General features: G+C 38.2%; 1 protein-coding gene across 7 annotated transcripts in view; it reads left to right on the forward strand.

Moving 5' to 3' along the window:
* The window catches only part of ABCB5 (ATP binding cassette subfamily B member 5), a 34647-nt gene extending 16660 nt beyond the window's left edge, over positions 1-17987 (forward strand). The window contains exons 16-29 of one of the 7 annotated variants that reach the window (XM_032181502.1): positions 1622-1783; positions 2000-2239; positions 4263-4409; positions 5438-5542; positions 6306-6383; positions 7456-7539; positions 9472-9675; positions 10461-10561; positions 11990-12130; positions 12607-12763; positions 14291-14488; positions 15362-15568; positions 16558-16704; positions 17258-17987. In XM_032181502.1, coding sequence (XP_032037393.1) covers positions 1622-1783; positions 2000-2239; positions 4263-4409; positions 5438-5542; positions 6306-6383; positions 7456-7539; positions 9472-9675; positions 10461-10561; positions 11990-12130; positions 12607-12763; positions 14291-14488; positions 15362-15568; positions 16558-16704; positions 17258-17455 — 2169 coding nt within the window. In that variant the 3' untranslated portion in view covers positions 17456-17987. Of the gene's footprint in view, positions 1-874; positions 953-1621; positions 1784-1999; positions 2240-4262; positions 4410-5437; positions 5543-6305; positions 6384-7455; positions 7540-9471; positions 9676-10460; positions 10562-11989; positions 12131-12606; positions 12764-14290; positions 14489-15361; positions 15569-16557; positions 16705-17257 lie in introns of those variants that run through there. The other 6 variants (XM_032181503.1, XM_032181505.1, XM_032181506.1 and 3 more) reach the window with 6 other exon arrangements.
* The last annotated feature ends 3999 nt before the right edge of the window (positions 17988-21986 follow it).

The following is a 21986-nucleotide window of genomic DNA, read 5'->3' on the forward strand; positions in this document are numbered from 1 at the left end:
CAGCTCATGGTCCTTTCTTCACTTCACTTTTACATCAGCAATTTCCACCAAGATGCAATGGAACCTAAAGACTTTAAAAAAAAAAAAAAAAAAAAAAACCTACTACGTGTTTGGATGGGAATGTTGTTTCACATATCTAATACTTAATGTATTTTTAAAAAGCTAAGTGAAAAATCCTACCTTTCATTTCAGTAGTTATGAACAGAGGTGAGAGTTGCAAGTATGGCTCAAGGGAAATACAGAATTTACCACCTTTGCCACCAGTCAGTTTAAATCTGAGGTAAAATGTAGCTGTCTGTTATATTCACCAGACTGCACTGGTTATTGGTTCTAAGGTAATACAAAGATGTCAAAGTAATATTTGTATATCAGTGATATCACTGCAAAGTCGAGTACTAGAAGGTTGCTGCTTCAACTATAATTTAGCCTCCTTTTGCATGTTCTTTAATTCCATACTAACTTTTTTCCAGGAACTTGCTTCATTTAGTGGTTGACATAAAGGGAGAACACTGAATTAAGGCAACTGTTATATATAGTTAATCCTCAAGCTTCAGCATGTTCCCAGATCATGCCATGATGAACCCTGAATCATAACTTAATCCTTTTTTCCACAGCTTTTTGATGTGTAGTCTCTCAATGGGGTTTATGAATTTCTTCTCCGCATCCCTGAGTGGAAAAAGTGGTGCTAATATTAGTCATTTGTCTACAACTGGGGAGCAAAGATATTAACCTCACAAATGCACACCTCTTCTGAGAGGTCATGTGCAGATCCTTATGATCTGATGTTTTTTTCAGATAACAAGCAAAATGCTTTAAAAATATTAAAAGTTCTGATCACAGCTCCCAGCTACAGTGATGCACCTCTGCATATTAGGGCAAAGACATGGAAACCGCACCAAGACTGACCTCCTGTGAAGGCTCTGAATGACTCATGTCAGATCTGTGAGCCAGGGTAGGGCAAGAATACAAATCTGCATGGAAGTGTTCATCTACCAAAGATGTCCTCATCTCCATGCCCCTGTTCCTGTGCTTGTACACTGTACGACTTCTGTGGCAAGTAACTTTAAACAGGCTCCTTGACTACAGAACATAAATGTTGCACAAGGTCCCCTCGAATATGTCCTCCTGCCATCAAGTCACTGTCTGCTCCAGCTGTCAGCCATGAGGGAGGTCACTTTCTCCAGCAGCTGCAAGTTGACCTGTGTGTGTGCTCAGTCACTGCATGAGGACTGTGCCAGCAACTCATCTGCATGTGGGAACTGTAGAGGGTTGGAACATGTAACCTGCAGACTGAGGCTTTGGAGGCTCTAGCTGCAAAATCTCAGCAGGCTTCTGTGGAGAATGTCTTAGCTGAACATTTGAGCTGTACTTTATTTCGATGGACTGGGAAAGAGTTTTAGGAAATTGATAAAATATATTTCTGACTCAAGATGTGCTCCACTCCTCTACATTTTCTCATTAAGCTTTATTGAAAGCCATGCTGGTGTTATACCTCCTGAAAATATGCATGGACATATCTTAACATTGCATCTCTTGTATTGTAAATGCCTAAATTAACTTCAGTTAATTTCTGATGTAGTCATGCATCTTAATGTGAACTGCTTTTGTTGCTTTTCATAAGGCTCGGACTGGACGTACCACTATTGTGATTGCTCACAGACTGTCTACCATCAGGACTGCTGACACTATTGCTGCATTTGAGAAAGGAATTGTGGTTGAGCAAGGAACACACAGTGAACTCATGTTGCAGAAGGGAGTCTACTATTCTCTTGTAATGCAGCAAGTAAGTGCAATTTATTTGCTTTATTTATCCATTTCATCAAGATGTGTAATGTCTTATGGATGCTAGTCTGCTCTTCTGCCATTAGACACTGAAACAAGTGGCCTATAAGTAACAGCAGTCATGTGATTGAAGCAGCAGCAATCATGAGAAATAATTTTCACTCTTGTTTTCCCTGCTCAAAATGTCTTATGACCTTGTATCCTGAATTCTCACTAGGGCTGTAGCAATAATGTTCAAGATGATGATGCATCAGAAGAAGATGAGAAGACAGAAGATGAGGAACATGAGGAAAATGACAGAAGTGATTTTGTGGAGGAACAGACCCTTCAAGATCATTCTGAAGAATTGGTGGTCTCTGGGAGAAACAGTATTCGTAGAAGATCCAGCAGATACAAGAGCAAGAGGTGCTCTTCTAAGAAAAAGTCATCTGAAAAAAAGAAAAAAAAGGAGGTGGAGGTTAGTATTAAAACTTCCAGTTGGAATTTTAGTGATAATATATAAGCATAATCACAAAACACATAATTTTAATTGTTTTGGGATAGCACAAAGGGGTTGCCATGCAACCCTTTCTCTGGTCCTATGAGAAGCAGTACTCAGCAGGTTGAGTGTTTGCCCTCGGAAGACAAGGGTGGTCATGTCTTACCAAAACCTTTGCTTTAACACTATTGACTTAACGAAGTGAGTTGGGAAACATTTTGTGTTGTTGGTTTGTCATACTTCCTAAAATTAGGTATATTATTTCATTACTACTGAAATTTTAATTCTATCTAATTAAAACAAGCTGTGAGATTTAATTTCCAGGATTTTTCTTTGCTCCCTGGTAATCACTGTTGCAAATACTACTGGACAATATAATCCATGTGTACTAAGCTTTACAGCACTTTAGAATACTGTGTATCAAATGGAAAAAAAAACATATCAAAACCCTGAAGCTTTGGTGTTACCTAAATAACAGAATAATCTGTCTCCCACAACACCACCCTCCTACAGCCTCTCAATCTCTATGCCTTATTATATGGTTTCAAACACTGAGCTTTTCGTTCACATAATACACTTTGACCAATACTAAATAAGAATATAAGTCATATAGGAAATTCAGTTTTAAAAACAGAACTTTGACTTGTCAAAGTTGAGTAAAACTTGCTCACTGCAGTCCATAAGAGAAGACTTCTAGTGGATGTGGTTAGCTTTTGGGCAGGCAGGTCAAAAGAAGCTTAACTTTTTTTTTCCTATTTTGTACTGCTTGATCTGCAGCTTTTTTTTTTTTTTTGTATGTGTGTGAAATGTATTAAAAGTTGTGTTATGTCTGTGTTTTTTTTCTTCTTAACCTGACTTCAGGACCATCAAAGTGAGGAAATAAATTATAAATTCTGAAATACAAATCATGGATTCTTTGAAATCTATTGAAGTTAGGTTTTCATCTGTAACTGGATTATTCAACACACTTGTGGAAACCTCAGTGTACTTTGCATCTATCTTCCTTCTCACTAGAATATGGATTCCAACTAATACATTGAACAGTATGAAGGAACTGGATCCATTCCTATTATTACTAAAAGTTATACAACTTCAAAAAATACTTTGTCTATGTATTTGTACAGTTTAAGACCTTGTTAGAGGAAGTAGTGGATGTTCATGCTTATGACTGAAGTATTCATTACATTCATACACATGGGGGAAGAGGAAGAGAGAAATCAAGTGCCCAGCTGTTGTAATTAATTATTTCAAAAAGTTCAACCCACTTTTATGGCTAAGGCTTAGCCCCCCTAATTCAGCATCTGAAGCATGGGATAAAATAACCAGGAAGCAAGAGCAATTTACTTATAATCCTGCCTAATATTTTGTCTCACTTCCAATGTTTTCATTTTTTGCTTTTCCAGAACTCCCTCTGTGGAGGCACAGACACTTGAATAAATTATTAAAGCAGAACAGGACATTGTTTGTAATTTCAAAGGAGATACAGGCTAACTCACTGTTAAATACCCCTCTTTTATGCTCTTGGTAACAATGCATAAGCTATAGTTTGCAAAAGAGAAAAATTACATCTATGCTCAATTACATTATTGCCAACCCACTAGTATTTAGCTGAACTGGAGGGATTTTCTTTTGGGCTCTGAACAGTGAGACTCTACGTTCTTTATAATGATGCAAGTGTTAAAGTCGCCATTCATGGTGACCAGCCCTGTCCAACTTTCAATGAAGTGCACTGGCCCTCATTCACCCCTCATGACTTAGCCTTTTATTAAATCTTTGCCTCTGAACTTTACAGTGCAGTTGAAGTTCTGGAGTATGGAACAGCACAGCTGCAGTTCTCCAATATGTTTGCTCACTTGGAGTGCACAGAGAGGGTTTTCAGTAGTTTACAAAGACAGATCGCTACTCAAAGCATAATGAACTGCTGCCTGAGGATTTTCATGTTTTGCAACTTTCCAAGGAAAACTTGCAACCTTCCTTTTTTTTTTTTTTTTTTCTTTTGTAGGAAGAAAATCTTCCTGCTGTGCCTTACTCAAGAATCCTGGCTCTGAACAAACCTGAGTGGCTGTATGTACTGCTGGGAGTGATTGCTGCTGCCATCTCAGGTGGGGTTCATCCTGCATTTGCTGTTATATTTGGAAAAATCATTGGGGTGAGTTTTTTCACAAATGAACACTGCAATCCTGAGTTTCATTCATGTTCAGCCAGTTCCCTCTATGCAAGACTAGTGAGATTCACGTGTATAAGTGTAGGTTTCCTGACACCTCCAAAGGTGTCTCAGATGCCCAACATCATGTAGAAAGGCATTAGCTACATGTTTAGACAGCAGAATTACATCCCTGCCACATCAGAATTGCATCCCTTACTGCCTCTGGATGCTGGTATTTTTGTGGTTTGTTGTTGTGTTCTCTGATCCAGGTAATTTCAATCAGAACTTCTCTCCAACTGAACTGTATTCTCTGTATTCCATCCCCATAGTTTTATATGTATAGGAATTAGCTGTCTTGTGGGCCTCAGGTTTGTCTTAAAAATTCACCAGGTTTGCTCCAGTTGTGTACATACCCCCTGTTTATGCTTGCCCTTAGAGCTTCTTTTTTTTTCTTAAATTCTTCAAGGATATCTCAAATAATTCTGAAAGGCACTGACAATCAGACTTTGTAAACAATTGCTTCTGTATTTCCCACATTATAAGGGTTAAGGAATCTCCCATGCATTTCCTACCCCAAACTGTTTGAAAGTTGTCAGTGCAGAAGTAGGATGACAGACTATCATGTTGGAGAAGACTGGAGTGAGATCATAAAGGAGGGTGATAGGATTTCCAAGCAGCTTGATGAGTGATGGATCCTGTCTCTCCGTCAGCCAAATCCAATGAAAAATGGGTAAAAGTTAGTGACACTCTAGAGGTAGATCCCAGTGTGACTGCACCTGACTAGTAGAGGAAAGGAGGAATAGTTGGAGCTGGAGAAATGAGTTAGTGACATGTAGGCTAAATAGAAAGCTGGACTGCATTCTGGCTTTCAACAGAAAGTTGAGTGCAGGTGGGTTTCAGGATCTAGAATATATGCCACGAGAATTCAAAGCAAGCATGTTTCTTCAGATGAAAGTTGGTTTATGTGTTAGTTTATGTACATAGCAGTCACTGTCTGTGTACTCCATTTTATTTATTTTTTTCTCGCACAGGCTTTTCAAGAAACAGATGCAGAAAAGAGGAGTAAAAACACTTTGGTTCTTTCTCTAATGTTTCTTTTACTTGGAGTGATTACTTTAGTTGCTTACATAATTCAAGTAAGTGTCACTACACAGAAATGTTGGAAGGTCTTAACTCGCCAGCAGGCTGCAGGTATAACTTGTATCAGTGCAGTTTGAGAAGCCAAAGCACCAATCAGAGTTTACAAAAACATGCACAAGTGCCAGGATTCTTCCTGAGATGCCTGATTTTTATTGATGTATTTACTTAAATATATGGCCATGTTTTCTGTCTAAATAAGCACGGGTCCACTGAAGGCAATGTCAATTCAGCATGACTGAAACCAATGCTGAGTGTCAGACCATAAAAGTCAAAAACCAACATTTCTAACTGACAGTCTGTAGGCTCTTGCCAAAGGAAATATAAAATGGCTTTCTGAAAGGGCCATACCATCAAACAAATTCCATAATTTGCTGTCCTCTCACTACTGTTTTGCAGCTTGCAGGAAACACTGCATATTGATGTCCATCCCATAAAGTGCATTGGTATGACTGCTGTGAGTGGACGCCTCTGGTAGTGGTTGGAATAGAGGTCAACAACTAGATAGGCCAATTTATCCTCTAAAGCTGTTGAGGCACGTGAATAAGGCATTACAACAAAGCTCCTGACTTCTTTGTCACGTTGCTCCCTTTCTGTGGGAAAAGAGAGTTTCAGGTTCCAGGAATGTGAATGGCACACTTCCCAAAACTTACATATGTGCAGAGGGTTGTAGGAGACTTTTTGATGTAATTGCTTTTATTGTGTGGTTTTATAAACAGAGATGAAGCATCAAATGAGAAAATGTGACTTTTTCCCCTGCAGGGATTCATGTTTGGGAAGTCTGGGGAAATACTAACAATGAGACTGCGTTCTTTGTCCTTCAGAGCATTACTTCAGCAGGTATGAATTATGCAGTGAGGTTGCCATGAGAGCCAGATGTTTTTTGCAGACCTTGCAAGGTACATGTTGGGTTTCAACTGTGTGATCTGGAGACAAGAAAAACAAAAACATTTCTCTTCTACCACTAGCTTAGAAAAAAATATAACTTAATATAACATAAATCTCCTGTAACATGTAACTTAGCTCAATAGTCTAATTCTGAAGGAGTGTCACTGCAAACATGAGCATTTCTGACACTCTAATATGCGCATGGTTTGCAGCTGTCTGTGTGTACCCAGATTCCTGCAGGATGACCAAAAACTTAATCTCTGCTTACTTAAATCTTATCTGTTTGGCTATTCCAATTTAAATATATGTACTTCAATCCATAATAAATACAGACTGGTAACTTTCTAATGCAAAAATTCAAATTGCCCTATTGCATCAAGAATTAATTCAGAAGAGTGAAGTTACTTGTACTAAATATTTCCTGTTCATGAGACTTTGTGTTACTTGCATAGGACTTTTAAGAATGCATGACTTAGAATACCATGCACCCACTGGGGGACAGCTGGCAAGAGCCCAGATGTTCATAGAAACACCTGAAAGGAACTAGGGGAGGGAAAATTAAAAGTGGTTAAAAAATAACTCATGTTGTCTCTGGAGATATATATAGAGAGAGTAAGGCCCTTTTATGTAAAAAATAGAGATGAGCAACTCATTCTCTATAGTTAAAGCAATAGATAACTTGTAAAAAGAGAATGGTTAACCTCTTCAGGCCCAAAGGAAGACTGGATAAAAGCAGATTATAATAAAACTTGCCTAAATAGGCACATTCAGAAAAACATTACCATTAATAACACTTTATTGTTATTCTGCATGGAACATGTAATTATTCATGCTCTTTAAGCTTTTTCTTTACTTTATTTGGAAGAATAATGCAGTAAGCTGTCACTTGACTTATACTTCCATTTCCCTGTATGCTATTTGATCTGGAAATATTTATCCATTTTACTGGTAAACCTGATAAATCTGAAATGTGATAAGAACATGTAACTTCATAAAACAAAAATTAATAACTTTTTTCTTACAGGAGATTGGATGGTACGATGATCAGAAAAATGCTGTTGGCATTCTATTAACTCGACTTGCTACAGATGCTTCCCAAGTCAAAGGGGTATGTTGATTGTATTTTGTGTGTTTATTTATTTATTTATTTATTTTTATTTCAGGAGAAATAAATTTTTTATTTCAGGAGACAGGGTAGTAAATTATTTCAGGAGACAGGGTAGTAAATCTACCTCTACAGACTGACGGATGCATTTAAATAGCATGTTGCTGACACTTTGAGCATGGCATCCAACTGATAATTAGAAAACTATAGGAAATCCAGCAGATATTCATGTACCTTTCATTTCTCTCTCCACAAGCCTTTAAGCTAAACATATAATTGTAGAATACATCACTATACAAAATAGAAACGGTGTATGTGCTGGGGATATACACAGTTAATGGACCCCCAAGTGTTTGCACTCTATGATGTGTATCATCAGGGTACCATGAAAGCTGCATCTGCAGATGAGGCAGACTCTTACTGGCCTTAATGAAGAGAATTCTTCCTATCCCCTACCAAATGTGCTTTACACACAAGAAGCCCAAACAGAAAGAAATGTTATGGCACTAATAAAGAATACTAGAGAGGGTAATACCCAAGGAAGGAGATGATTCAAGGTGCTGATACTGGAGAGGTGGCCACTTGATGGTGGCAGGAGAATATAGCAAATTGTGCACAGTTCCACCTACTGCTCATCTCATTAGCATTCCTTGGGAAAAAAAAAATACATTGCAGGACTTGCAAGGGAAGGGTTGGCTTTTTCATTGTAAGATGGTTTTGTTTCCTTCAAATGTGTAACTCAAAAACCCTTTAATCCCTTTATTTTTCATTCTCGGTAGATATTGTTTGTTTCTTTCAGTCCTCTGTCCTCCTCCTTTCTTATGGGTTGGTAGTGAGAAAAAAAGTCTTTGAAAAAATTTCATCATTTGCATCTTTCAAATTTGCAGTTTGCTTCAGTGGCATTGAACTACATCATCATGCAGGGCAGAAATAGAAAAAGGGGATGCATTGGGCCCTCAAACTATAAAAACCAACCAAGGGCATGAATTGCTCTCCAAGTCTATTGTGTTCTCTGAAGCGCTGCAGTGTCAGTAAGTGCCATGCCTCATGCTGTGCTGGCTGAAGTTTCCAAATTCATCTTTATGTGCAGCCCCTGGAACATATGGCAGCAATTCACCTTGGCATTGGTTTAATTATTACTATTTTAAATTGTATTGAACAAGAAAAGTCTTTTTAGGGCAGGAAAGTCTTTGGCAAAAGAGAGGAATTTTGTTTCCTGCCCGAGGATTTTTGTTTTTTCCATCAAGCCAAATATTGGAAGACAAGCTATTTCCACGGGGCTGTTTTCAGGCCTTTTTTACTACACATCAGAGCAGTATCCAGCCACCCTGATGCTGGATACTAATCATATCTCATTTTGAAAGCTCTCAATGTAAAGGTTATACAGGCTGGGAGGAGATAGGAGTTCTTCAGTACAAGTTAATATTTTCCACTCATTAGCCTTGCTGAGATTAAGCATTTTTGCAGGGTGGCCAAATTGGGGTTGGGTTCCCAGAAAAATGTTAGATGGAGCAATGCAAGGACTTGGAAATGTGTAGTTTCACTGCTGCTAGTGGGATGGGTTAATGGATGACTGTCATTAGAACTAAGCTCCTCTTGCCTACTGCTGGGCACCCAGTCTGTCTTCTTACAACAGTGACCACAGTTTCGTGTGCCTCAGGTAGCAAAGGAAGTTTCAGATATATATTATACAACTTCTATGAACAACTTTTGAGACATCTTTAACCTCCCTTGAAGGCTTGAACACTGGGAGATAGAGGAATGTCGAGGAACAGTTACATAAGTACATGCACAATGTCAGTGCAGAAGACCATGCATGATTTAGTTTTCCAGCTGAACTGTTGGCCTCAAGTAAATAGTGATTTCAAGTGGTGATATAACTAACAAAAAGAAAACCTAATGATGGATATTTTGGGGTTTCTGGATTTTTCTTAGGCAACTGGAAGCCGACTTGGACTGATGACTATGACGGTCTTTACCCTTCTGACTGCCATCATTATTGCTTTTGTGTACGGTTGGCAGTTGACTTTGCTTATCCTGGCCTGCATTCCTTTCGTTATTGCTACAAATGCTGCAAGTGTTAGCTCGGTGTCTGGTCATGCAGCAAAAGATCAAAAAGCTTTGGAAGAGGCTGGAAGAGTAAGTTCTCCAATTTTAACTACAGGGTTTTGGTGTGAGATCACTTTTAAGGACAACATTACAGCTGACTCAATTATCCAAAATAAATGAAGGGGGGAGAGGCCAAGACAGGGTGGGGGGATGGAGGAAATGTTTATATATCCCCAAGAAAAGCAAAACATAGATAACGCAAAACATCTGTAAATTGGATTATAAAAATGCATTTGAATGCCTCTGTAGCAGATTTCTGGGCAGCGACAGCTGTAGCAGTACTGCTGTGTTTTGTGCCTGTGCTGTAGCCAGAAGTGTTGCAGGGCTGAGCTACCAAGCCCTGACACAACTGCTTCTTCATTCTGTCACAAAACACAAACTCTTAATGTGCTCAAGAGTTAGGGTACTGCCTTCATTTACCTGATACTGCTTTTCAAGGAGACAGAAGTAATCCATGCAAAAAGGTAAACTGTGTCTAGATGACTGAAGTTTATTCTTATTTTATTAAATAGTATTTTATTTAGATCCCAACTTATGGGATAGGGCAGGGACTGTTGACACTTCCTACATCCTGATGTAAAGGTTCAAAATTCAAATACTTTGTTGGCTTCAGACTCCCCTTGCCTTGTGACCTTGGGGTAACTTCATTATTCTGGGCTTTCCTTCCCGGAGATAACAGACCTCAATTTCGTTTCTTAAGTACATGCTTTCTGATCTAAACTAATAAATGTTAGAGAAGATATCAAGCATTTAAGAGAGATGCTGTAGATTTCAGGTGTAAGGTATTACCTCTTATTTTTTATCTCCCAATTTAGATATCAACAGAATCAGTTGAAAATATAAGAACTGTAGCTTCACTGACAAGGGAAGAAGCATTTTATGAAAAATACGTAACAAGTTTGAATGGTCCGTATAGGTAGGATCTTTTTTCTTCAATTCTGTTCTTTGAACAGTTTAGTCTTCAGATTTATTGTAAATACACTTCTTGCAAACTGTCCAATACCCACAAGATTAGAAAGGATATCAATAACCTTTTTCCATATGCTTGAAACTTGTTTGCTTGGTGTCTTTCATGCTTTCTTGGTGTCTAACATACTTTCTTGAATGCAGAGTTTAGAGGAGATTAAAAAATAAATAAATTAATTAAACACACATTTGCAGGAATTGCATTTTCATTATGCAAACACTTTATAAAATTTATTTTCCTCATATTTTACAGAATATTGTTTGCTTGTGTATACATAGGATATAGGATATCTTTTTCACTCAATTTCAGCATGTTGGATTAATACTTGTTAACTCAGGAACAGACAGTTACCTCCCATGCCACACCCATTATAACATAAACCAGCTTGATTCCACCCATGTGACATCGAAACCTCAAAATAAACTTCATACATTTCCCTTGTTTGACCTACTATCTGCCACTGACTTCGTCTCTGCTGAAATGCATTCAAACCACCATGGCTGCCAGATTTTTCTAACCCCATTTTATTTAAATGAAATAGCTTAAAATCTTATTTGTTTCTTTCCTCCTTCAAGGTGAAAATGTAAAAGATGGAAAATGAGGAAGGAAAAAAAAAAAAAAAGAAAAAAAAAAAACTACCCTCAGACAAAACAGTATTAAAATTCAGTATCTGGTAAACTAGCATTATCCAGGATATAGGCAGGATGCTTGCCTAGACTATCAAAAGTCTCTGATTTACTGCTCAGATTGGAAAGGAGATCTCCATTCCTTCAGAGAGAGCATCCTAAACCACAAGGGCAGAGAGTCCTCCTGACTCTGATTCAGTGTGCATTCAATTAGCTACACAAAATGAAACTTCTCCAGAAGGACAGATTGAGAAAGAGAGGCTTAGTCTAAATCCCTGAGGGGAAACCCAACAATATGTCCCTGCTTCGAATTGAGATGAGATGTCTCTGCTTGGATGGGAAGACCTGTCGGAAGGCCGCAGGCAGCTCTTAAAGCTGGGCTGAAGCCTGCCTGTTTTCTTAATACGCTGGGTCATATGTGGTAGTTATTAAAATATGTTTATCTGCTCCAGTGACCTGCCCTGCTGTAGAAAAGCAAAGGGAGAGATTCAGAATAGCATAACTGAGGATGAAGGATCTCATTGCTCTAATTTTCCGTCCTAAGGGCAGCTCCATATCACGAGGCATGGTGTTTTTAGGGTCAGGCAGGGGTGGTTTGTGAGTGTGTGCACATTCTGGGTTATCAGTTGTGTTTTCAGGGAAAGAGCTGTGTTCCTTGGAAACCTTAACCCAGAAAGTTGGCCATCCCCAAGCCAGTGTCTGCTGTTTCTATTTTATGAGTTATTTACAGAAAGTCTTCTTCCTTTATCAGAGATTCTCTAACAAAAGCCCCTTTCTATGGATTTACCTATGGAGTAGCTCAGTCTGCAAACTACTTTGTTAATGCAGCAGTCTTCAGATTTGGGGCATGGCTCATTGCCCATTGTTTGAGCAACTTTGAAAGTGTGTTTATGTGAGTATAGTTTGTGAAGGTAAAGATGGATACATGGGATAGTGATTTAAATGCATGCTAAATTTAATCTAATTACAGAGGTAATGGGGTGTGGAGACTCAGGAATCTGCAGTCTGGTTGGGAGTGCAGTTTGAGCAGAAGGGCTGTTTTGGGGAAAGGTGTGTATTTGGGCAGTGAAGCAGCAAGCATGTGACTGTGCTCAGTGCACAGTCTCTGAAGGGGTCTTTGCAGTTTGACATTCCTTCCAGGCAGAGGGTTTTACACAGGCAAATGACATGACACTAACCTAAACTACTTACCTATAAAATAGCAACAAATATTTTTTTCTAATACTCTGACATTTGGGGTGGAGGTGGAGGAGGGAGGAGAAAGTGCTCTACAAATGTCATAATCTAAAGATGCTGAAAACTTTATTTTGAGGGCTTGTTTTACATGTGAAGAAAAAAAAATAATGATGCTTTGTCTTTTGTTTTTAGAGTCTTCTCTTCTGTCATATTTGCAGCTATGAATGTTGGTCAATCTGCTTCCCTGGCACCAGATTATGGTAAAGCTAGAATTTCAGCTCAAAGAATCTTTCATCTTTTGGACAGAAAACCTCAAATTGACAGTTACAGCAAAGAAGGTGAAAGATTGGTAAGGTTTTTCAGAAAAACCTTTATATAACTACTTAGTAATGCTTTATTGTCTACAACTGTATGTACAGAGTTTCATATTTGTAGGGTGTCACTAAAGACAGACACTATAAAAATAATGGTACTGCCTTGTTATTTTGCGTTTCTTATTTTAATGGACCATATTATTCCCGTTTTTTGGTCAGAAGTGTATAGCCTTCAAAGCTTTGCTCTGAATGAGCTCAAAATGATTTTTTATTCATCTGGCCCACATTTTAAGGGGTTTCAGGAAAACACTGACAATGTCAGTTCCACTCACAGTTGCATTGTCTTTGTAAGGGTTTATGGGAGAAATAAAATCCAAATGCACTTTACTGCTGTTTTTGTAGACAAGTAAGAGTAGTTCTTTCAGAGACAGAAGAGTATTGCCAAAATCCGTCTTCATACAACTGTGGAAACTCTCACAAGCAAAAATGTGCTCTTGAGGATTCAGAACTAACCTAATGAATAATCTATTTTACTCCAGAGGCTTAAAATATCTCACTTTTAAACCAACATAGTCGTTAAGGAAACTGATCTTGGCACTTAAACTGGGAGCATTTCATGCAGAAACTTGACATGATCTGGAAGGATTATGTTTGCACATCCAGTTCAAAATGAACCCCCTTGTAGGTGTTATGTGGTAGCCACTACTCAGGCAACTGTAATCTGGTTTCATTAACATTAAGCTCTTACACAGGGTTTTCAACCTTTATAGTTAGGATCATGCTTATTTATATTCTTGAAACAGAGCCCTCAGGCACAGACTTCAAAAGATTTAGTAGAAAGTCCCTGGTAAAATTAAACTTGAAACTAAGTATTTCTGTTATAGACAAGACTCAAATATGAGCAAGACTTGTGACTTCAGCAAAGGAAAGATTTGAGGCCCTTAAATTAGATCTTCAGCTGCTGTGCTAGTGCTGCTGTTTACATGTACGTGGGACTGGCTCCTGCCCCCAAATAATAGGCAAAGTCTTAATGCATGCCTCCTTTCTTCCACTTGTGCTTAGAAATCTGTCTGTCTAGCTAATTAATAACTGCAGTTACTTTTTAAAACACATCTTGCCCTACATACTTGTAAATTATCTGCTAAAGAGTTTTGCTCTGTTACCTTAATATCTGATCATGAACTTGTGGTTTATTCATTCAAATCATGCTACCCACAACATGAGGTCAGGAAAGCAAATGCTGTAGAATTGCCTCAACTAAGTGCATCACAAATGAAAAATATTAACATTATTTCTGTGAAATAAAGATAATCCTTGAAAATTGAAATGAAAAACAAATACAGGAGTGAGATGCAGAAAAATCCAAAGGATCTAGCAATTCACATCTGGAGGTTGTACCATAAATAACAATACTGAATGCAGTCCAATATGTAATAGCAAAGAGCATCAAAAGTGATTTCAAAAACTCCATCCCAAACTCAGCTCTCATTTAACACTTGGTTATTTTAGTTGAAGCTACTAAATGCTAATACAATCATGTGATCTCTTTTTTTTTTTTCCAGAGTAATTTTGAAGGCAACATTGAATTCAGAAACATCAATTTTGTATATCCAACAAGGCCAGAAGTTCAAGTTTTGCAAGGACTCACCGTGAAGGTTAACAAAGGACAGACTCTGGCATTAGTAGGAAGCAGTGGCTGTGGCAAAAGCACATCCATTCAGCTCTTGGAGAGATTTTATGACCCTGCAGAAGGACAAGTGGTAAAAATAGATTTGTGTGGCTATTAATAATTGTTGAATCTACTGAACTCCTTATCTTCCAGAGTTTCAGAGGCCTTAAAAAATCCTGGCAATATCTCTGGAGAGCTGCCTCTTTCAGAGGTATGGGCTACTGAGGTTGCAGCTGTAATCAACCTCAAGACCCCTGTCACTGCCTGCCTCCACGCATTACCAGGCCAGCGCTGGCACCTGTGTTGGCACACAGGCACTCAGGGCACAGATACCACTGAAAAAGGTAGTTTCAGACTGCATTGTCTCCCCAGAGCTGCTCACAATGTGGTCACACTAGTGCATAACACTCATATCACTTGCTTGGTGGTGTATGAGTTCTCTCATAATACAAATTCACACATTAGAGCCATAGCTATGCACTCCGGACAATACAAATGTAATCTCACAGGATCCTACCATCAGAGGGGTGCAATGGGTTTTGCGATGTGTTGCTAATAATATGTATAGAAGGTCCAAGAAAACTTTCTTGGGGGTTTTAAAATTGGGCTAAAGTTGTTGCATGCAGCATCTTAGGGATGTTTTTTATGTGTAAAGTTTCCAAATACTGTTTGGCTTCGGCAGGGCTGGATGGATTGCAGGAACAGCCTGTGCGATGTGTTCTCCATGCTTCTGTTTGCTAGGAAGTAGAAGTGAAAACACACACAAAATTAAAAACTAATGAAAGGAAATATTTATCTATACTGCTGGTTCAATTCCACTTTGCATGAAAAATGTACTTGATTTCAGCTGGAAATCTAACACACAACAGGTTTCCTGTTACAATTCATGCTTCCTATTTACACCGTGTATCTCTAGATGAGCTCTGTAGTGAACTTGGCATCATTTTTCTCTTGCTCTTTCTAGTTAGCAGATGGATTTGATACTAAATCTTTGCATTTACAATGGCTGAGGTCCAAACTGGGTCTGGTGTCACAGGAGCCTATTTTGTTTGACTGCAGCATCGCAGAAAATATTCAATATGGAGACAACAGTAGGGTTGTTAGTCAGGAGGAAATTGAAGCAGCAGCTAAAGCAGCAAATATTCATGCCTTCATTGAAAAATTGCCAGAGGTAAGAGATAGTGGTCTTCTCTTCACAGCACAATTAGATATCTAGAGTGACATAGAGAAATCTAGGCAATATGCTTATATAGATCAGAATTAAAGTGCACACTTGAAAATGAGAAAATACAGAATTGATGCTTAAAAATTTCAGCATGTGTGATAAGTTTAAAATCCCTGTTAAATTGTTGAAAACAAAAGTCAATATTCCAATCAATATAGCAGTAGATAAAGGAGAATGAGTGGAAAAAATGAGGACACTGCATAAAAATATTTCCTCATGTCCTCAATTTTTAATATTTTTTTCCTTTTACAGCTGAAACTTCTCACATTATTTTAGAAAAAAATCATCTTAGAGTATTTCAGTAAAACTAAATGCTTTATTTCTAATTGGATGTGCATGCATAGGGAGTGATTCTTAAAATAACACATGCTGATAAATCAAAAGTGAATGACATGGCATTTAACCTTCGTGCCTGCCAAGAATTTGCTTCTAGCAAGAAAAAATGCTTTGATGGTTTGTTTTTGCTGTAGTTCTGCGTAACTGAAAATGATGTAATGATGCTGAAAAATACTGTATTTTTCTTACTACTAATGATGTTTGGGATCTTGTATTGTTATTCACAAGTAACAAGGATCAAGTCCATGATGTATATGTCACAAAACATTAAATACATTGTTACTCTTATGGTCATACACTCATGGCCAAATGTCTGGACGCCTTACCACTATTACTGGCAGTACTCCAGTCTTTGGAGAAGTAAATTTTCAGGCCAGGTATAAACATGTGGCTTATATATAACTGTTTATACTTGAGGTGCTTATAAAACCTTAGCTTTATTAAAACCATTTGTACTTTTCTTTACTTTCATCATGGAAATACCTGATTATTTTTATAGCTACACGTAAAATCATTCTTTCTAATCTTTCTCTCCTTTCTCTAAGAGTATTCTCATGATTATTATTTATTTTTCACCTCTCTTCATTTTTAATATCCAGAAATATAATACCCGGGTGGGTGAGAAAGGAACACAACTTTCTGGAGGTCAAAAACAAAGAATAGCAATTGCCCGTGCTCTGGTTCGTAATCCTGCCATTCTACTTCTGGACGAAGCTACTTCTGCACTTGACACAGAAAGTGAAAAGGTGAGTAGTGAATGTTACATGAACTACTTATGTCTATATACATGGTTAGTTACTTTCTGTAGAACAAAATTTTAAGAGAAATCAACATGAAGTATTGCAGGTGCTCAGCTATGAAACAACCAGGCAGGTGTATATCAGTAGCTTTTCCATTTGCAAGCTTTGAATTAAAAGGCGGCAGGAATCTGTGCATATCTATTAAGAAAGTTTCCTTTTCTTAAGTTAATTATATATATATATATATATATATAATAACCAGCAACATTAGAAAGCACCTCCAGAAAGATAACTCCTCAATAGTCTTCATGTTAGCTGCATTTGATAGTAAATACTGAATTTACGTTCTGTTCCAACCTAAATGCACAAGAACCAATTTTCAATGACAAGTCTGACTGGCCTCAAAGCAAAACCCTGTTGAGCAAGGGTGTCTTATATGCACTGACTTTACATATATATCTACAGGAGATGTACTGAGGTGATAACAGTAAGAAATCATATGTGGTTCCTACAAGTAAGGCTCTCCAGGTACTAACAGCATTTTCACATCTGTGTGCAGATTGTTCAGAAAGCTCTGGATAATGCCCGGCAAGGTCGAACCTGCATCATAATTGCTCACCGCCTGACGACCATACAGAATGCAGACATCATTGCAGTGATCCAGAATGGCAGAGTGGTGGAGCAGGGCACCCACAGCCAGTTACTGGCAAAGGAAGGACACTACTATGCCCTTGTAAATGCACAAGTCTCTAATTAGTGCTGTTCGGACACTTTCACATCTTCCTGGAAAAAAAAAAAAAGCTTACAGAGGAGTAATGCTAGCTGTATCTGCCATGATGAACAAGGACTGGTTATTCTACCTGGTAGAATATTCTTTTCCCCATATACCCAGGGAAATGAGCAATGTATGCCAAGAAGCGGTAGGTGCATGGGGGCATCCCAAGGTCTGAATCTGCATCTACATTTGTAGGGATCATTCAATCAGCAGAGAGCAACATGAGACCATATCTGGACTGGTCTCATCCATTCTACTGGTTCTGGTGGGGTACCCAGATCTTTCTGGCCCCTCAAACCCTGACCCATAAAGTTGGCACAGACTCTTGCACATTGGTACAGGAGTGTGACAGTGACCAAGTGTCATGGTTAAGCAGAGGGGTTGGTATTTATGCTTGTCCCTGGGCTTTTTTCACCAACCAGATGCAGCCATAAAGTCTTCTTGATTATCTAATAACTGTTGATTCTCACAGATGAGATTCAAAATAAAATAATTTCTATTAAATAGAGAGAGAAGGGAGTGTTTTTTGTTTTTGTCTTTTTTTTTTTTTTTTTAAACACATTTCTTATACAATTTCACACGTTTCTTGGGGATTCAGTATTTTATTTCAGACATTAATTGTAACAGTAGCAAAATAGCAAAACTTCCATATAGAGATAAATTGACATAAAATATACTATTGTTTTGCTTAGTATTTTTCAACTGAGGACCTAAATTTAATGATTCTTGGCAGCCATCAGGGTCACTTCAGAAGTCTTCTGGGGAAAAAAAAAAGAAGTTAGGTTGGCTCCTTTGGAGTAGACTCACATCAGCAATGTAAATAGCTTTAAAAAAATCTGTTCTTGTTTCTTTTCTTTCTTTCTTTTTTTTTTTTTTTTTTTTTAATAATTTTGAAGCTTGTTTAAAGTGTTGAAAAATTTAAGTTTACACAAATTTTCTGTAGTAATAGATTATTCACCTGCTCCTTCATGATGCTGCACTACCTCCTTCAGCAGCTGTGGAATACCTACTGTGTAGCCCAAGAGTGTGACTTGGAAGCTGTTTTTTTGGTTGGCTAAACCCAATTACAGCATTTTAATTTTCCAAGGCTTGTGGCTTTGTTTTAGGATTTATGGCCTGGAGCAACCTGCAGTTCTTTATCGCTTCCAGATAACTCTTGTCTGCTACAGCTGAGCAGACTTACAGTAATGATCATCTCTGCTTATCTCAATTGTTTTCCAGCATTGAGGTTCATGACGGGAAAAGAATACACACAAGAAAACAAATGCTGGTCTCAGCTTTGCCAAAATAAATAGTCACTCTCCCTCGCACAGCAGTCATTTTCAGAGACTGTTACAAAGAAGTTATCAATTATTCAGGCACCCCTGTTGTGTGACCTTTTACTTGTGGTAGGCAAAGACTGCTGTCCTCATTACATTCTGAATTATTCAATGGACTATAATTCCCTTTTTCTTTGTTTTATTTCTTCACTGGAGTTAAAATAGGTAGCAGATTTTGACTTACAATTTTTTGAGGGAAAAATACAAAAATATTAATCTACCCTCATGTTGAAGCAAAGACTGATTTTTTCCTTTAGATTGCATGCATCTGTGTGTTGGTTCTTTTGCATTATTACTGTAATAAATTGCAACATTGCAGAAACTTTTTCATTACACTTTTAGAACAAGTAAAATATTTTTTTATATAAATAAAGATAGCACATAATAAGCTAAGGCTCTGTAACAAAACTAATCATCTAACATCTGAGGTCAGTTAATGGAACATCTTTGTGGAAAATACTATGCGTACATCCATGCAGGTAAGTGAAGAATCCAAAAGGTGCTTCCTACTGCCCAGCTTGGAATTATTTAGTAACACAGGGGCAAGAGGAGTGAGGAAATGTGCACTATTTGACCTGGAAGGTGCTGAAACAGCTACACCACAGTCAGCCTAGAAAAATAAGTTTTGTGACTACTGGGACTTGTTTCCCCTTATTTGCTCTTACAGAGGTCAACATTACCTACCATGGAAAGAAAAGTGATTACCCTTGCATCATTTTTGGCATGTTCCTCTTCCCTGTTTATATAGAACATTCTCATGGTGCAATAGCTGGACAGTCTCAGTACCAGCTCTGTATTTTAGGGATAAACAAATAAAGGTCTCAAAGTGAGATGCTTGGCAGCACGTGTGGAAAGATGGACTTGAAGTTTGGCTGGGGCCAGAAGGAGCAGGTGCTGATGTCGTGACAAGAGGAGTGGGTGTGCACTGCTTGGGGCTGTGGGAGCTGAGCAGTGAAAGAGCAGTGTCTAACAGATGTGCCTCAGGCTGTCCTCTGCTCTTATGTAGTTAAAACAGGGAAACAGAAAACATGACTGACACAAATTGCATTCATTTACTTAACAAATGAAACGTTATTTAACATAAGAATGCGTTTTACAGATTTATCTCAATGGAAGGATACTGCTAATGTCGTAGCTGCTAATGTCGTAGTCCCCATTAAAAGATTCTCTGCGGATGTGAGAAAACCATTAGACAGAATCAAGTTTTACCCCCCATGAAAGATGGTGGAGAAGGAAACTGAGCAAAATCCCAACCATCAGTTAAAACAACAGAAAAGCACAGTACTGAATGCCTGCAACTGTCAGGCTGAGCTGGATGACTTTAGTGACTCCCTTAATCTGTAAATAGATTAATTTGTTCAGCCTGTAGGCATTACCAGCAAACTCAGTGCTCTGATGGTTTATTTCAGACCATTCACGTCACCTTCCCCAGCTGGATATGCCCATACAGCTTGCAGACTGGCTGTGCTCCAATTAAAAGCAGATGTAAATTCAGAGACAAATGCATGTTAAAAGCACCTTTTCAGCACCAGCAGGCTGGTATAGAGATCAAAAGAATTAACCCTGACAGTAAAGAAAAGCCTATGAACTATGATCCTAAGAGCTGAGGATTTGTTGGCCCCAGCACTCTTTGTCCTGTGCTGCCATCTACCCCATGTGCTAGAGTTACGCTTCCTTATCCCTGCCCAAGAAGAGGCTGGAGTTCTCCAAACATGTCCAAAATAAGGTGAGCTGCTTCTGCGACCATGATTGATGAAGGAAGCTCATCAGCCCATACTTGCCAATGAACACCAGAGGCCTCGTTCTTGACTAGACAAGCAGCACTTAGTTCATGTACTTGCTCTATGCCAGCCCTAGTCTAAGCCTGTTCATAAACTGATGAAGCACCATGTGCTGAAGAAGAGTCAAGACTTCAGAAAGCATTCTTAAGGTGTTTTGGAGAAAGAATTGACAGCCTCTTAAATTGACAATCTAGTTTAATAAGTTAGTTACTAACACAAGCTGATGACCTAGCCTAGAGATGAGATAAATAGTTGACAAAAATGTGAACTAGAGGGCATGGGAACTGATTATCATTATGGCTCAAAGAGTTAATTGTCCTCATGTGAGCTATGGAGCTCACAGTCCTAGTGGGTGTGGATGTTTCCCATTCCTGGATGTACTATTTCGGTTTGAAATACCTGTCAGTGATTGAAGTAAAATGTTTGCAAAACAGTAAAGGAATGCAAAATTTACCATCTCGTGTTTTTTTTTTTTATTATTATTATTTTTTCCCCAAAAGTCTACTTTCCTCTGTAGCCTGTAAAATTTATATTCACTTAAAACCTAAAAGAAGTGCACAGCCTCATAAAGAAGTTATTGATAATGATGATTGTATAGCAAAGATAAATGTTTTTGTGAAAATTGTTATTCTCAATCCTTTCCTTTTAGAATTGTTATTTATTTATTTATTTATTTATTTATTTTAAGTGGGAGAAAAGAACAATCACAGTTTACTTAGGGTCAGCTGAAATACTATATTAACCATTTTTTACAAAATGATATTAAATTTATGAGTTTAATTAAAATTAAGGAAGTTTGAAAACTTCCATTAATCCGTGGCAGGCAATAACTAACTCGTCCTTTTTTTGGCTGTAATCAACATTGTACCGGTGACTTTTTATTGTTGAGTTTGTAAGTACAAACAAGGCTAGGGGAGAGCTCTCAGGGCCCTTGTTCTGCCAAGTGCTAGGAAAATTCCTGTCCCACTTAGAAACAGGCCTATTTAGATGGTAATGGTAGGTGATTTCACCTAATTAATAGGGGAAACGTTAAGAAACTATTCAGGATCGTTAAGGTCCGTTCACCTGACATTGCTGGAGGGTTTGAAGTGAAAGTGCTTTACTGGATTGCACCTGCTCTAGGAAAACAGCAACACTTGTAGCACTGGTAATAAAAAGCCAGATTTTGATCTACCAGATCCTAACACATAGATATCAGTAGGACAGCTGATAACCCAGCACCATTACCTTCAGTGAACTTCTTTCGACATCTAGCACAAGAGTTTGGCTTTCTGTTTGAGGATTAAAATACTTTTCTGGACGAGGCCTTCTCTTCCATGAGTGAGCATTTCACAGCAATCAAGGCTGGAGCTCCGTCTCAAAGCAGAACTCACCTACTGCCTGCAACCATGGGTGGTTTTGAGAGATAACTCA

This window comes from Aythya fuligula, chromosome 2 (assembly GCF_009819795.1).
Source record: "Aythya fuligula isolate bAytFul2 chromosome 2, bAytFul2.pri, whole genome shotgun sequence".
Classification (NCBI taxonomy): domain Eukaryota; kingdom Metazoa; phylum Chordata; class Aves; order Anseriformes; family Anatidae; genus Aythya; species Aythya fuligula.